Below are 17,796 nucleotides of genomic sequence, written 5' to 3' on the forward strand. Positions count from 1 at the left end.
TAAAACGCGCGCCGAAGGCCCTATGCAATCTACCGCGCATAACCCCACATTAATATGGTGACCCGTGATTGACTCTCAGTTGAAAGCCTTTAAAGAGATTAGTGAGTTAATGGTTCAGGAGTGGGACTGAAGTTGGGTAGAGCAATGTCTGACCCCTTCATGATCCATCACCGACTGCATGGGAGCTATAGAGGCGGATGCCAGTGAGCCAGGGTAATGCAGTAGAGATTTGGAAGGGGCTACAAAAGCATTCAGCATTTCTAACATGTGCCTGTTCCCTCTCCAACCTCTCTTCTGACTTCTGCCACTTAATTTTTTTACCTCCAGAAAGGCCCTTAAACTTAACTCCTGCCTTGACCCAGGTGCTAAAAAAACAACTTAAAAAACCCCACATCAGCACGGTTATCTGCATTGCCCATGAACAGTTAATTACATCCTTTGCATGGCCTTAGTAAGGATTCATGCTAAACCAGCTGCAGCTTTTTGAGTGGGTTTATGCAGACATTTTTCTGCACTAACCACGTTATTACATACATCCATGCGTAAGATTAGCATGGGAAAATGCGCGTAATACCACACGCAAAAACCCATGGCAGTTCTACTGCGGCTTGTTGCTTCAGCCATTAAATTCCATGCTGAGGAAAGCGCCTGGGCCCAGGATTCCCTTCTGGGCTGTGCCTTAAGGTAGACCAGACTAAATGCCTTGTCCTAGTCTTTTAAGGTGGTCCTGATATCACTCCTTTACAGATGTTTTAATGAGAAGATAGCTCAACTTTTAACATAATGGTTTCTCTAGCAAATTAAAAAGCTAGATATTATTACAGTATATTAGAAAACAATTCAAGTATTCTTAAAACATTGATGGTGGCCCCCTCCTTCCCATAGATCTATTTTGGTAATTGATTTTAGTCTCAAGTTTTGGAATTTTCTTTTATAATTTTCCCAATTTATATACAAGTTATCAGAGATTAGCTAAGTAAAGTTCAATACCCTAGGGAGAACTGAACAGAAATAAAGATTGGATGGATTGTGTTACCAATAACTTACATATCTATTGCAATGGATTAGCATTAATCTGGAGAATGTCAGAGAGAGCTCATAAAGGGAATTCTATCTGGGACTCTCTTGCTGCCTTTAGTTAATTATTGTAATAACCACTGAACCCTTCACGGTGCACACCCCTACCCCAGAGGAAGGCCTGGGGGCAGTATTAGTTCAAATGAAAGATGGCCAAGAACATCCCATGGTGTATTCAGCTGGAAGCTGATGCCAAGGGAGAAGCATTACTCAACAATTGAGGAGGAAGCCTTGGCAGTCAAGTGGGCCTTAGAGGCCTTTCAGTACTACCTGCTAGGATGGCAGGTCACACTTGTGACGGATCATCAACTGCTCATATGGATAAATAGAAACAAGGCATCCAATGTGAGAGTGATGAGGTAGTTCCTGGCACTGCAACCCTTCAACTGTAAGATACAGCATAGGACAGGAAGGAAAGTGTGGGAAATATGCGCTTGCCAGCAAGCCATTTCATCAGGTTTAAACACTAACTTCCCTTCTCCCTGACCTTTGCCTGAATAAAAGCATCACTTGTGCTTAAGTCTCTGCCAAGGAGAGGATACCTGACTTCATGTATTTCTCTGGCTTATAATTATTCCTGATAGCCTGAAAGTAGGGCTGGGTGTTCCCTAGTCAGAGGCAGGACAAAGTCAGGAGGTATAGATTTCAGCAGCCAATGAAATGATCCGTGCACACCCCCTGAGCCAAAGCCAATAGTGTAAGGACTCGTCTGTTGCTATGGGAAAGTAGCCAGTCATGTAATGATACATCATCTGCCTTTGTATGAATGTACAATAAAAGAGAGCGCCGAAGTGTGCTCCAGTCCTTTTTTGCTGCCTGCGATGAAAGCTGCCTCAAGTGTCTTCTTTGCCTCCATACTCTACAGGAAAGCCACCAATGAATGCAGATTTCCTGTTTAGTGAAGTGTCCCTAGTAGAGGCAAATGCTCAACCTAGTAAGATTGGACTGAGGGGGAAGTATGTGAGAGAGTATATAAGAAACTCCCTCAGAACACCTTAAAGGACCAGCCACAGCTATCTGGCCCAGTCCTCCTTAAGTCCCAAGCCAGCAAAGGATTCTGGGCCCAGGGAGGATTCCTGCAATCTAGCATAAAAAGGGAGGTCCCAGAAGGGGGGAGGAGACCCCAGGAAGGAAGGCAGGGTATGCCCGAACTACTTACATTTTACTGTTTATCACAAAGGACTGCTGAAGTAAGCTGCCTTTATGATATGTTTTGTTTGGCCTGTAAATGAAATCTTTTGTTTGTGTGGAGCCATCCAGTGTTTGGCCTCACTTTTGCACTCCTGGCCGTTTCCCCATCCGTGGCCGCTCCTGGCCAACTGCACTGACCAGCAGGGACCGTGGGTACAAAAACAGCCATGGGACTTTGTATCTGCTATTTGTGTGGTGTGAGCCGACAAAGAAAAATATGAGAGCAGGGATTTGAAAAACAAAATCCCGGTATGCACTTTCCCTCCCCCCCCGGGATTGTACCTTTTGTCAACACAACTAATAGTAAGTTCACTGTGGAATTGCACATGCACATTTAGCCACTGAGGAGAGAACATTTGTCGCCCTTGGGGATTTACCCAGGAAACTTCTTAGTTAACTGGATAAATACCTTTGAAAACTGTCCTGGTAAGGACCAGATGCTTTTGCTTGTGACCAGATATGTGATGGGAACTGTATTGTGGAAGATTGTAATTAAAAAGCCTTGGAACCTTTTAAGCAGTGACGTAACTCTGGGACAGTGAAGTAACATACTTCTCTTTGCTTGTAGTCAAGATACAAACCTCAGGCTCATTCATGCTGAGACAGTTCCAAGCAGTAAATCGGAGACGGAATGCTTTAAGTTATGTCAGGCTATTACAGTGTCCTATCAGAGGGAATATTTTCTAGAGATGTGCTTCGGGTAAAAATTTCGTGTCGGGCTTCATATCGGGGGCCCCCCCCCCCCACGGGAATTTCATTTTTCTCGTGGTTCAGAGTTCTTTTTTTCGGGGGCCCCGATTTTTGGGTTAGTATGCATTATCGAGAGTTAGTGTGCGCTAACTCCCGATAGTGCGCACTAACCTGGCAGAGTTAGCGCGCACTATCTCAAAAATGAATTTTTTTTCCGAAATTTCGGAAAAAATTCGATCATTTTTCGGTTCTCCCAAACCATTCCGAATTAGGCAATTTTGTTGAAATTGCCTAATTTGGGAAAAATGATTGCACATCCCTAATATTTTCTCGTCCATTTCATGTAGGAACTTGGAAGGTGCCAGAAAGACAAGGATACAATAAAAAGCACCAGAGAATAATAGGGTGCTGACATCTGAGAAAATTAAGTTGCTTACCTCTAACTGGTGTTCTTTGTAGAGAGCAGGACAAATCAGTCACACTTGCAGGTGATGTTATCTGATGGCAGGAAGGAAGGACTGAAGTGCCACTGCTCGGAAGGAAAATGTCTGAGCTTTGCTGAGCATGTACTGTGTGCTGCATGTCCTCAGTGGTCACATGAGATTCCCTCAGTCATATATAATACTGATAAAGTAATGGAATTAAATTCTGATGGGTGGGAAGGTATGTTTGAAAGATTTGTCCTGCTGTCCATGGAGTTACAGATAAGCAACTTCATTTTCTCTATGGCCAAGCAGGAAAGTCAGTCACACTTATGGGGACTTCCAAACTGCAGGTTGTTGTCCTTAGTATCTCCCTCTCCCTGACAACCCACTGAACAGGTGTTTGTGGAAAGGAATTATCACAAACATTTATTTACTTTTTTTTAAAACTTTAAACAGATTTCACAATATAGACTGGCTAAAGTTACTTTCCTGGAGTCAGCCTCTGGGTGGTAGTGGAATGCAAAGGAATGCATTGATCTTCAAAATGGCCGATCTGCAAATGAAAATAGAGGCAGGCTACAGATGAGCCGTCAAGCCAGTCACGGCTCCAGCATTATGGCCCTTAACATGGCCCTGTAAAAATATAAGCCTGCTCTGTCATACAATACAGAAATATAATCTGAGATCCAAGTAGCAATAGTGCTTTTGTTGACAGGCAATCCAGGATTTGTGAAGATTTTCTGATATCTTTGGTTTTACTTAGGTAAAAGGATAAAGCCTTTTTATAGCAAAGCGTGCAGTACTGTCTCAGCACTGTGCACATGAGGCCTTGGGAAAAATGTAGAAAGAATAATTCAAAGTAGTTAAATTACATGCAGATTGTGATAAATTGCAGGAGAAACTTGCAAGACTGAAGATTAGGTGTCCAATTGGCAGATGAAATTTAATGTGGACAAGTGCAAGGTGTTGCATATAGAGAAAAATATCCCTTGCTGTAATCACACGATGTTCCTTATTAGGAGCTACCACACAGGAAAAAGATCGGCATCATAGTGGATAATACTTTGAAATCATTGGTTCAGTGTGTGCTGTGGTGATCAAAAAAGCAAACAGAATGTTAAGAATTATTAGGAAGGGAATGGCAAATAAAACAGAGGATGTCATAATACCTCTGTATCCCTCCATGGTGAGACCGCACTTTGAGTACTGTGTGCAATTCTGGTCACCGCATCTAAAAAAAGATATAGTTGCGATGGAGAAGGTACAGAGAAGGGCGACCAAAATGATAAAGGGGATGGAATGGCTCCCCTATAAGGAAAGGCTAAAGAGGTTAGGGCTGTTCATCTTGGAGAAGACACGGTTGAGGGGGGATATGATAGAGGTGTTTAAAATCATGAGAGGAATAGAATGGGGAAATATGAATCTGTTATTTACTCTTTCAGATAATAGAAGGACTAGGGCATTCCATGAATTTAGCAAGTAGCACCTTTAAAATGAATCAGAGAAAATTCTGTTTTACTCAAGGCACAATTAAGCTCTGGAATTCATTGCTAGAGTATGTGGATTAGCCACTGCTGGAATCAGGATGGACCCTTGGTCTGACCAAGTATGGCAACATCTTATATTCTTATGTTCTTAATAGACTGGTTCAATTGAAACTCTGAAACTACCTTCAGTAGAAATTTCAGACGAGTAAGACGTATTACTCGATTGTTGAAAAATTTTATGTATGATGGGTAAATTACTAATGCCTGGTGCTCACTTATTGGCTAATTTTAAAAGCCCTATGCATGCAAAAACCAGGAGATATTCTTGTGACTCGGGCTGGAGCGTGCCATGTGGATTTAAAAAGGCGTGCATTAAGCGCACAAAAATATTTTGGGGGAAAAGGGGTGGGACGTGGGTGTGGTCTGGGCATGGGCGAGACCTACGCAGGCTGGATTTGTACCATGATTCCAGCGCATAGGTATTTGTGTGCACAAGCGCGTGCTAGGGACCCCCTACTGCGTAACTTTACTTCTGCTATGGATGGCATGTTAAGTTGTGAAATAAAAAAATAGAGGCTAATCAGTGGGGTTTTAAGGTTCGGAGCTAATAGGGTAAAAGGGAGGATAACTAGTTAAGGGGTTTAGGAAGTCCTCTCCTTTACTGGGGCGAACTGGGATTGGACTGGGGAACCTGCTAACTGTGTTGGCATGCGTATCTTATAAAATCCCCCCACTTACGCGGTAGAGGCGGCATTTGTGCGCGTCAGTATAAAATCTTGCGTGCGTGGATAGCCAATTTTATAACAATTGCACGTTAATGCGCATATGTTATAAAATCACCACATCCGTGTGCGTGAGCCGGCAAATGCGCACAGATGTTTGTCTGTGCATGCCTCTTAAAATTCACCTTTCTCTTTTGGGAAGAAGGCTGCCACAGGGAAGACTATTTTCAACGTTAAATATGCTACAGGAGCAAATAGGCTCCTGTAGCATAACTTGAGTCATAACTTGAGTCAAAATGACATTGAGATCCCATGATATGATGGGTGGCTTCAAAGGGCTTCATATGAATCACAGCCTTCATAAAGTATTTAACCAAGGGCAGAGAACACACCATCTTCACTTCCTCCAGGCTGTGGTAAGATATAATTCACTAAGATAAATTCTTTCAGAATTTGTCTTAGGACTTGATTTACACAGGTGAACTAAATAGTCAAGGAGCTCTTGAACTGGACATGAGAAACAGCAGAGGTTAACAGTAGTACACCATTTGGAAGAACCCTTCCATTTATGGGCATAGGAGTATCTGGTAGAGTCTTGTTTACTAGAAAATATTTCCTCAGCTCTATACTACCTAGCTGCATCTGAGTGTTACTGTATTTTCATGGTGCAGGACCTACACTTCCCCCTTCAGGAAGCTGTAAGGATTCACAAAATCATTACCCAAAAGCAAAAAGGATGAGTTCCTTGCAGTTGGGAATGCTGGAAGAAGTAGAAAGAATGAGATGTGAGTTAAGGAAGCGTGAACGGTGGTCGAAGATATGGCAGCTGGGATTCAATACCAAGAAGTGCAGAGTCATGCATCTAGGGTGTGGGTAATCCAAAAGAGCTGTTTGTCTTAGGGGGTGAAGGGCTGTTGTGCATGCAGCAAGAGAGGGACCTTCCGGTGAGAGTGTCTAGCGATCTGAAGATGGTGAAGGAATGTGACAAGGTGATAGCTAAAGTCAGAAGAATGCTGGGCTGCATAGAGAGAGGAATAACCAGTAAGAAAAAGGAAGTGATAGTTCTCTTGTACAGGTCCTTGGTGAGGCCTCACCTAGAGTATTGTGTTCAAAAGGGACAAAGACAGGATGGAGGCTGTCCAGAGAAGGGCGACAAAAATGATGGGGGGGGCGGGGGTCTCCATCAAATGACTTATGAGGAGAGGTTGAAGGACCTAAACAATTGTACCCTGGAAGAGAGGTGCAGGGGAGATATGATACAGACCTTCAGATACCTGAAAGGTTTTAATATTGCACAAGTGACAAACCTTTTCTATTAGAAAGAAATCAGTAGGGGTCACATAATGAAACTCCAGGGAGGACAACTCAAAACCAACGTCAGGAAATATTTCTTCACAGAGAGGATGGTGGATGCCTGGAATGCCCTTCCAGAAGAGGTGGTGAAGACAAATGGTGAAAGATTTCAAAGGGGCATGGGATAAACACTACGGATCCCTAAAGGCTGGAGAATGGAAATGAAGAAAAGAGTGCATGGGGGTAATTTGCTGGTGTGGCGGTTACTTCCCTTAACCAATAAACCTTCATACTGTTGATCTATTGTTGCTCACTGCTTTAATGGCAGGGGGGGAGAGGAAAAGGGGAATTAGATTCAGACAGCAACCAACAAGGACATTGCATTTTACGGTCTGGGAAAACAAACAGGCATGGGGGTAACTTGCTGATTCGGCTGGTAATAACCTTCATCAATAAGCCTGATACTTTGGATGCAACTCCAACATTGCTCTCTGCTTCAACGGCTAGAGGTAACAGGGAATTGAACTCAGACAGCAACCAACAAAGGCCCTGACTTTGACAGTTTGGGAATCTAAGTAAAGTGGGGTGACCTGCATGGTGCAGCAGATGCTACCATAAGCCTGCTGGGCAGACTGGATGGACCGTTTGGTCCTTTTCTGCCATCATTTTTTGATGTTTCTAAAAGTTCAGTTAGTTCTGTCTGTGACAGGATATTTTGCAGTTTTAGGGCCCCATATGACTTTTTCATTAGAAAACAGAAATTAGAAGGCCTAGTTTTCAGTTCTAATCTTTTGATAATAAAAGTCAAGATTTTGACTGGTAAAGGATGTTAAAATTAATACAGCAACTGAACACCAGCAGTCTTCAAAACAAACTCTTGACATTATCTTCCTCTATTGGGTGGCAAGTGTAACAGTTACTTGAACAATTTAGGAAGAACAATCCCATGGTTAGAATATGGAACTGGGAATCAGAAACTGCATCAGGAATCCTGGTTGTTTCACTTTCTTCAAAGACTGATTTCAAAGGGGTGTGTGTGTGTCACACTGTACAGAGAAAATGGATTTAAATTGTGTCTTGCTTCATAAAATGAGGTAAAATAAAACATTTGAATACTAAAGGTTTAGGATGCTGACTGGAAGATGAACTGCAGACATGAGGGCTCCATTTAGATTTCTGCAGTAGAGTTCTTGCTGGAGATGATCATGAAATGATAGTATAGGCCATCTTTCCCCAGATAACTCTTTACTTCTAACCCAGAAGAGAAATGCTCTTTGATTTGAAAAGCTGGATGCTTTACCTGGAGTCTTCGAGTCAGGATTTGAAGTTGGGGCACCTTTACAAGCCAAGTGACTTTTTCAAGACTCTATAAAGCTTTTCATTTTTTTCCATGTTGATTTCTCTGAGGTGATATTTTTTGAAACAACGTACATAAGAACATAAGGCTTGCCATACTGGGTCAGACCAAAGATCACAGGTACCCGGCAGGATCCCAAAAGGTAGATAGATTCCAAGCTGCTTGTCCCAAAAATAAGCAGTGGATTTCTGCAGCTCTCCCTTAATAATGGTTAATGGACTTTTCCTCCAGGAACTTGTCCAAACCATTTTTAAAAGCAGCTATACTAATAGCTTTCACCATATCCTCTGGCAATGAATTCTAGAGCTTAATTAAACGTTGCATAAAAATATTTTCTCTTATTAGTTTTAAATGTAACTTCATTGTGTGTCCCCTGGTCTTGTACTTTTCACAAGCGTAAACAATTGATTTAATGTTTACTCATTCCACTCCACTCATTTTATAGACCTCTATCATATTTCCCCTCAGTCTTCTCTTCTCCAAGCTGAAGAGTCCTCTTTAGCCTTTCTTCATAGGAGATTTGTTCCATCCCCTTGATCATCTTGGTCGCCCTTCTCTGTACCTTTTCTAATTATGCTATATCTTTTTTGAGATGTGGTGACCAGAACTGCAAACAGTCATCAAGAAGAGGTCACACCGTGGAACGATATAGAGGCATTATGATATTTTCTGTTTTATTCTCCATTCCTTTCCTAATAATCCCTAGCATTCTATTTGCTATCTTGGCCGCTGCTGTTGCACAATGAACAATGTATTTTCAAAGATGACACCTAGATTCTTTTCCCGAATGGTGACTTCTAATGTGGAATCTTGCATTTTGTAGCTATAATTTGGGTTACTCTTTCCTAAGGGGTAGATTTTAAAAAATAGCGCGATCACGTACTTTTGTTCGTGCACCAGGCGCAAACAAAAGTATGCTGGATTTTATAAGATACGCGCATATCTTATAAAATCCGGGATCGGCACGCGCAAGGCTGCCGATTTTGGGCAGCCTGCGTGCGCCGAGCCGCGCAGCCTGCCTCCATTCCCTCCGAGGCCGCTCCGAAATCGGAGCGGCCTCGGAGGGAAATTTCTTTCACCCTCCCCTCACCTTCCCCTCCCTTCCCCTACCTAACCCACCCCCCCACCTTTAACCATGGATTTACGCCTACCGGAGGCAGACGTAAATATGCACACGCCAGCGGGCTGCTGGCGCGCCAAGACCCGACCCAGGGGCTGTTCCGGAGGGCGCGGCCATGCCCCCCCGGAACGCCCCCGGGCCAGCGCCATGCCCCCGGGCCCACCCCCCAAACGCTGCGTCACGCCCCCGAAACGCCACGTCATTTGGCCACGCCCCCGACACACCCCTTTTAAAAAGCCCCGGGACTTACGCGCACCGGCACGCGAGGGCCCTGCTCACGTAAATCCGGCTGGATTTACGCGGGCAGGGCATTTAAAATCCGCTCGTAAGTGCATCACTTTACATTTGTCTACTTTACATTTCATTTGTATGCCCAGTCTCCCAGTGCAATCAAAGAGAAAAAAAACAAACTGTGGCAAATGATGACCAGTGTGGGGATGATTTGAAGTGTTGATACTGCTAAAATCCCTGTTTGATGCCTCCATTTAGTATTTTCTTAAAATCAGACTGAATCTTTCTTTTGGGATTTTGAATTGGTATAGTAATTGCTTGCCTTTCAGTTTTTGTATTTTGTGATAGTTTTGCAATAGGTTGGTCCCATACCTTCACTGGGAGCCTTGTCATTTAGGAAAAGCCATTATCACAGATTTCCCAAACCAAATTTATATATTTTATAACTTTCACAACTCAAAATAACAAAAAATTGTGAAATTTGTACACACATAGCACCAGTGCCTTGCACTTTTTTTTAAAATCATTCTATGTTTTTTTTATTATTCTTAAAGAAACTAGCATCTTTTTGATATGTGTCACTGCTTGTCTGACCAAACAGTAGTCTGGAAAGAAACTCTGAAACAGAAAAGAAAGGTTGGAAGAGGGCAGGAAAGAGACACGAGGATGAATAAGAAAGAAAAAGCAGGAATAAAGAGGAGAGAGGGAGAGTAATGTGAAGGAGACTAGGGAGGGAAAGAGTAAATGGGGAGGAAAATTTTAAACATTCACCATCAATTAAGAACGCAATGTTTTGCTGTGTTTTAAACCAGCACACTACATCTGAGACATGAGAAGGTCCACAAGGAGTTTAAAATGTCCTCAAACCAATGGAGAGTGGCCAATCAAACATCATGCTATTGGACATACGTTGGCCAATCACAAGTCACTGAAACAAAAAGCAACCAAGAGAAAAAGCAAAAGCAAAGAATGACACTGTAGGATGTCAACAGGAAGCCCTAATAATTCAACTGCAAAGGACAAACTCTTTGCCTGGCTGTGGGATTTTTTTTCTTTTTGGATTTTCACCATAAAAGCAAGAGTAGAGAGAGGACATGGCAGACAGCTTTCACACAGGTTGGTTGAGTAGTTCTGGCACACTATTTTTTTTCTTCTGGTTTTTTTTTTTTTTTAAGAAAACAAATTATTTTGTTCCAGGAATTTATGCAATAAAATATTTCTCAAGATACAGTGAAACACAGTAAACAAAAACAATCTTCCTTTAAAAGGTCTTTTTTTTTTTTTTTTGACTGTTGTGGTTGTTCCCTTTCTTCTGAGCAAGTAGGAGGGGGCACCATTCAGAATTCCATTAAGTCTCTGAGGCTTTTCATTTAGTAAAAACCCAAACATGGAACCCTCTGAGAGAAAAATATGTATTGCTTCTTTTCTGTATGTCTATTTTCTTTCCTAAAAATGTCTGTTTTCCAAATTCCATTCCAGTGACCATTCTTGGGTACTTAGATACTTGCTCTACCATGCTCCACCCTCATCTTTTGCAGTTATAAAAACAAGTCTTGATATGTCTTTGGTTAAAAAAAAGTTGTATTCTCCCTTATCCTTGATGGGAGGATGACTGCTGTTAAGATGGAAGCATTGCAGATGAGCTGTAAACCCCATGGAATTTGTTCTCACCCAGTATCCTTTAGCTCCTTTATATTCATACAGTGGTTGCAGGACCAAACTGGAACAAAAGAGGAGAGGTTTCCCGAATCCGGACACAGAATTGACCCGTGGTCCAGGAAGCCTGAAGCGAGAGGGGCAGGAAATCATCAGGCAGCCATTGTTCGTTGCTGTTGTCCAACACAAACACCAATCCAAAGTGATCTAGTTGGTCCTCTCCATAGCAGTAGGCCTCTGTATTTCCCAAGATGGTCCTGGATACATCGTTCATTTCTGTCACCACCAATTTTACCACCTCCTGAGCTGATGTCTTGCTGGTCACATGGAGCTGGACAGAAAGAGAGAGAAAGAGCACATATGAACAAAACCAGGGAGAAATCTGGGCAAACTCAGCAATGGTATATTCTGTAAAGAAATGTATTCGTGAAAAGTTACAGAGAATTGAATACTATACTAGATGAATGCTCATATTCTGAATATACTGAAGACTAATAGACGCTGGCAGGCGCTATCTTTCTTTGAAAATAGCCTAATGGTATCTGATAACCTTGTGCAAGTTGATCAGTAAGCTAAGCTATCCAAAGAATACTGCAAACTGGGAACTCTAAATGGAACAAAAGATTGTTCCAAAACACAGTTCTGACTATTTCATTAAATACTGTTTTCTTAGATTAAGTTGAATGTAATTGACCTCCTATAAAACAAAGATGAATTTTAAAAGCCCGATGCTCACCAAAAGTAGGGGATGTGCAAATATGTTGGGCCAGTGCATGCCGAGTGGATTTTAAAAGCCTCCGGAATATGCGTGTACATGCCATTACGCACACAAACAACAGGTTTGCAGAAGGGGCGGGGCATGGGAATGGTGAGGGCGGGGAATCGGCATTTATGGATTTTACCTTTAAATTTGCATATACATATTTACACGCACTGGTGCGTGACGGGGTCCCCTGACACATATCTTTACTCCTGCTATGAATGTCATGTAAGATGTAAAACAAAAAATTCTAGAAAATCTGTGGGGTTTTAAAGGTCGTGGCTAACAGGGGAGAAGGGAGGCTATTAAACTATGGGGATTTAGAAGTCCTATCTCTTAATTGGTGAACTGGGAATGAATTGGGAAAACAGCCAAGTGCACTTGGCTTTTAAAATCCTCCGACTTACGCAGTAGAAGTGGCATTTGCCCGTCCAGGTGCGTGTTCACTTACAATTCTGTGCACATGTGGTCAGGCTATTTTATAATGTGTGCATATACGCGAGTAGTTATAAAATAACAGCGTTCCTGGGCATGGGCCAACAAATGCACGCACATGTGCACTGGTTTAAAAGTTACCGTCTTAGCAATATATAGTACTTGGTATTGAAAGTTTGTATAATTTTAATCAATAAGAGTTGATGCAGACATTAAAGTTAGAAAGAAAGCTTTTTTAAAAATCTGTACAACATAATTATTTGAGCTTCCATTGGGTTCATGAATTCCTCTGAACCGCCGCAAAAAATAATTGTCCAAATGTGGATTTTTTTGAGGAGGGAAAGTTGAACCCAATGGACTGATAATCGTCTTTCAAATAATTTTACTTGAAGGTATACATTTGAGTTGTCATCTTAGGCACTCAATATAAATGTAAGAATTGACCACGGCTGTGAACATTGGGTGCTTAGAGGAAGTGTATAAAAAAAAATAGAGCATGTGCAAAGCTGTCCATAATGTTCCAGTTTCTTTTTTTATCTGGAAGTTTCCTCTTGTTGCTTTGTACTTCCAGCTCAATGAGAACCAGAGCTGGGATTCAATGTCATGAGTTTTTATTTATTTTATTTATTTAAAAACTTTTATATACCGGTATTAGTATGCATACATCATACCGGTTTACAATGTAACTTTAAAGGTAGAAATTACAATGAACAGGGAGGGCGAACAAGGAGGAGTATACAAAGAGCAGGAGGTGGAGGAATTAAAGCAATAAATAAAAACTGCAACGGACTATTTACAGGAATATACAAGGCGTAGGCAAGATACTTGCAGAAGTCGGTGTACTTAATCAGGGTAGGCTTGTCGGAAGAGCCATGTTTTAAGTTTTTTTCTGAACTTGGCGTAACATGGCTCTAGCCTGAGAGTGGTAGGGAGGGTGTTCCATTGTTTAGGGCCTGCAATGGATAGTGCACGGTCCCTAGTAGAGGAGAGGTGGGCTTTTTTCAAAGGGGGAATGGAGAGGGTGCCTTTGTTGACAGTGCGAGTGGGTCGTTCAGTGCGTATAGGACGAAAGGGTTCATCCAACCAATTGGAATTGTGCGAGTGGATGGACTTGTGCACTATGGTTAGAATTTTGAAGAGAATTCGGGATGCGATGGGGAGCCAGTGGAGTTCTTTGAGTATTGGGGTAATGTGATCAGCTTTCCTTGAGTTGGTGATGACCCTGGCGATGGCATTCTGGAGCATTTGTAAGGGCTTGGTGGTGGAGGAGGGTAGGCCAAGGAAGAGGGCATTACAGTAGTCCAGCTTTGAGGAAAGGGTGGCTTGGACGACGGTGCGGAAGTCATGATAGTGGAGGAGGGGTCTGAGTTTCTTCAGGATGTGAAGCTTGAAGAAACCTTCTTTGAGGATGGAGTTGATCTGTTTTTTGAGATTGAGTTGTTGATCTATGATAACCCCAAGGTCTCTTACTGTGGGTTGGGGTGTTATGACGTTGAAAGCTGGATCGTTGGAGATCGGTGGTTTGGGAGGGAGGTGAGGAGAGATAAGGAGCAGCTCTGTTTTGGAGGAGTTTAGAGCGAGGTGGATGTTGGTGAGGAAGTCATTGATGTTGGCAAGACATGTGTTCCAGAAGGCAAGGGCATCTGAGAGAGAGTTGTGAATGGGAATGACGATTTGAACGTCATCTGCATAGAGGTAGAATTTGAGGCCGAGGTCTCAAATTCTACCTCTATGCAAGGAGGTCTTTTATTAGCAACTGGGGATTTTTCCCTCTTTTTTTTTAATCCCCTCCCAGTTTACATTTAATCTAGTCATTGCGAGGACAGTCCTGCAAAAAGAGTTCCTTCTGAAACCCTGCAAACATGGGCCCTGAATCCGGCCACTGGGTGTTACCCTTAAGCAATGACCATGACTTCCTCCCCTCAGGGACTGTGAATGCTTACCTTCATAGTATCTCCAGGCCCAGCCAATGGGGATCAAATTAGGGACCTTCCGAATGGCAGTGCACAGTACTGACCCACCGGGCTGGCCATTATCCACTTTTTTTATCAGTTATGGTACAAGGATGTATTAAACCGACAGAGGGCGGACACCCATAATTCATGTTAAATAGCTTGCAAATGATCTCTTTTACCTTTCTTTCATCCCCTTTTTAATCCATTTATTGCCTTCACAACATTCCGTGGCAATGAGTTTCAGAAGTTAACTCTACATCATGGAGGACATTTTTCAAAGGGTGTTCCATGTGTTAAAATAGCAGATACACTTGTAAGTAGCATGCACATGCATATATGCTATTTTATAAATGTCGAGAGTACACATGTATTTTAGGTTTCATGCATATATTTTACCAGGGGGAAAAGGGGGCTGACGGGCCAATCTGGCCGAGTTCAGAAGTATGTACGGTAGTTGCTGTTTTGCAAGAGACATACACATATACATTATTATTTGTATACTTTTACACCTGTTAATTAACTAGTTCAAGTGAGATCAGACGTCTATTGTCTGCAGTATTTGGGTGCGAACTGGTGGGGATTTGAGGTGAAGTGATAGAGGGTCTATGTAAACTGGAGAAGGACGGGGTGAACTGGTGATACCAAGTATTCATGCATACTTTATAAAATATCTGCCTCTGTGTTTCATTCTGGCTGTTTATTTGCACAATCTCAGTTATTTTCCACATAAAATGTATGTGCGTCTGTTTATAAAATGGGTAGAGTGCATAAAGTTTTTTGCATTGGAGATATATGCATATTTTGAAACATAAGCACATACTTTTGGAGCAAAAATACACAGTATTTCATAAACTGTTTGGGGGCTGCACAGTTTATAAAATACTAGCATTAATCTCCACATGTCCAGTTATGCATGCAAATGCTGTACCATGATTTCAAAGTGTCACGATTTCACCTACCCTGGTCCTGCCTGCTATGACTCCTCCTCTCCTGCAGAGGCCTTCAGCAAGCCTCACCACAAGCCTTGCTAAGCTCCTTCTCACTGCTCTCACCATGCCCAAGCCTCAGCCCTATGTAACTCTGCCTTGCCAGAACCACCTTACCTCTTCATGGAGACACCCTTGGTTCTCTGACCTGGCCATTCTTCTACCTTGCGTTAAGGCCTTTGGGCCTGCTCTCATCTTGAACCTTGCCTTGTGGCCTGTCTAGGCCATTCCTTGCTCTGTGTCCTACTCCTAGGCCTTTCCTTGCCTTGTGGCCTCCAGACCTGCTCTATGATTGTATCCTGCCTTGTGGCTTATTCTGGCCTCTCTGTACATAGCATTCTTCAGGCCTATATCCTAGTGGCCTTCTGGCATCCAGCCTTACTGCCTTCGGGCTTTTATGTTCTTTGCTCTGTGTTGTCTTGCCTAGTCCTTGTCTGGTCTTGTCCAGTCCTGTCTTTGTTTAGTCTTCTCTTGGGCTGCCCAGCCTAGTATCCCTTCCCTGTCTTGCTTCTGCCTTGCCTTACCCCAGCCCCAGTTCATGCCCAATATCTTTGCCCTGTTGCTGCCTGTTGCTGCCTGTTGCTGCCAGTCCTTGTTCTGTGTTCAGCTCCAGTATCCAGTCCTTAAGCTCCAGTCTGCTCAACTGACACCTGCTTTGCCTCATCCAGCCTTGACTCACCAGGAGTAGCAGCCTAGTAGTTAGAGCAGTGGGCTACGAACTAGGAGACCAGGGTTCGAGGCCTACTGTTGCTCCTTGTGACCTTGGGCAAGTCTCTTTACCTCCATTGCCTCAGGTACACACTTAGATTGTAAGCCCTCTGGGGATAGGGAGATACCTATAGTACCTGAATATAATCTGCTTTGAAGTGCTGAAAAAAAGTGCAAAAAGCAGAATATAAATCTAAATAAATAAATAAATAAAATTAAAAAAATAAAATGTACTGCCACCGCAAAGACCTACTGGCTCCCAGAACCCAAGGGCTCAACCTGCGGGAGAAGGGGCTGGCTAGGCAGAAGACCGGCCCTCATCTAGACCAATGTCCAGCTTTGCAATCCTGTACAGCTCCTGGGATGGTGTACTCAGATCCCAGCAACCCTGAAACAAAGCAGGGCTTCTTACAACTTAGTACTTCCCTTTGTTTGTTTTAAACTTGCTACGTGACAGTTTCATTAAGGCAATGCTTCTCAACCCAGTCCTTGGGGCACACCTAGCCAGTCAGGTTTTCAGGATATCCCCAGTGAATATACATGAGATAGATTTGCATGCATGGCCTCCATTGTATGCAAATCTATCTCATGCATGTTCACTGGGGATATCCTGAAATCTGACTGGTTAGGTGCGCCCCGAGGTCTGGGTTGAGAAGTACTGCATTAGGGTATTTTCTAATTCTTGTACTATAAGATAAAATGAATAACAGTTCCCCATTTGCTTTCTCCATACCTTTTGTGATTTTATATACAGTTGAGTGTAGAAGTTTAAGCACCTTGGTCAATCTGTATGTTTCAATGTATGTCTAAGTGAACAGAAGTAGACGTAGCCTCTTTATGGTGCAAAGCTAAACATGACATTCGGCAAATTTTGATGCATCATTACAGTTTATTCGTAGGGTTTTTGTTTTACAGATTCAAAATAAAAAAAACCCAAAAAAAACCCCACAGTGAATATAGCACATGCAAAGGTTTTTGTATCCTTTAAGTCAGTACTTTTTAACACCTTCTTTGGCAGACATAAAAGTTTCCAAACATTTCCTGTAGCTGGTTAGGAATTTTTCTATTCTTGCTTTTGGGATCTTTTTCCAACTCTTCCCTGCAGCTCTCTTTAAACTGAGAAATATTCTTAGGTCTCCTTACATACTCTACAATATTTGAGATCTCTCCATGGCTTTTCCAAAATATTCAAGTCTTGGGACTGTGAAGGCCATTCCAAAACCTTCATCTTTCTTTCCCTGTAAATACTTCATGATTGATTTTGAGGTATGTTTTGGATTGTTGTCCTGCTAAAATATCCAACTTCCTTTCAGCTTTAATTTCTTTACTGATTGTGGGACATTAGCTTCTAGGATTTGTTATTTAGTTAAATCCATTCTTCCTTTCATCCACACAATCTTTCCGTGCCACTAGCTGTCACACAACCCCAAAGCATAATAGATCCATCCACCACGTTTAACATAAGAACAAAAGAATTGCCACACTGGGTCAGACCAAGGGTCCATCAACCCCAGCATCCTGTTTCCAACAGAGGCCAATCCAAGTCATAAGTACCTGGCAAGCACCCAAACATTAAATAAATCTCAAGCTACATAGTCTTTTCCCAAAGGTTTCACCTTTTTTCCCTCCAAGTGCATCATGTGCGGTTGAGACCAAACAGTTTAAATTTTAGTTTCATCAATCCAATGCACGTTATTCCAAAA

At 42.4% G+C, this 17,796-nt stretch overlaps 1 protein-coding gene across 10 annotated transcripts in view; it reads right to left on the reverse strand.

Moving 5' to 3' along the window:
• Positions 1 to 10,713: 10,713 nt before the first annotated feature.
• Positions 10,714 to 17,796, reverse strand: part of LOC115075772 (ankyrin repeat and fibronectin type-III domain-containing protein 1-like) — a 1,084,545-nt gene continuing 1,077,462 nt past the window's right edge. For all 10 annotated transcript variants that reach the window (XM_029576526.1, XM_029576524.1, XM_029576522.1 and 7 more), the window contains one exon: positions 10,714 to 11,580. In XM_029576526.1, coding sequence (XP_029432386.1) covers positions 11,290 to 11,580 — 291 coding nt within the window. In that variant the 3' untranslated portion in view covers positions 10,714 to 11,289. The remainder of the gene's footprint in view (positions 11,581 to 17,796) is intronic.

This window comes from Rhinatrema bivittatum, chromosome 14 (genome assembly GCF_901001135.1).
Source record: "Rhinatrema bivittatum chromosome 14, aRhiBiv1.1, whole genome shotgun sequence".
Taxonomy (NCBI): Eukaryota; Metazoa; Chordata; class Amphibia; order Gymnophiona; family Rhinatrematidae; genus Rhinatrema; species Rhinatrema bivittatum.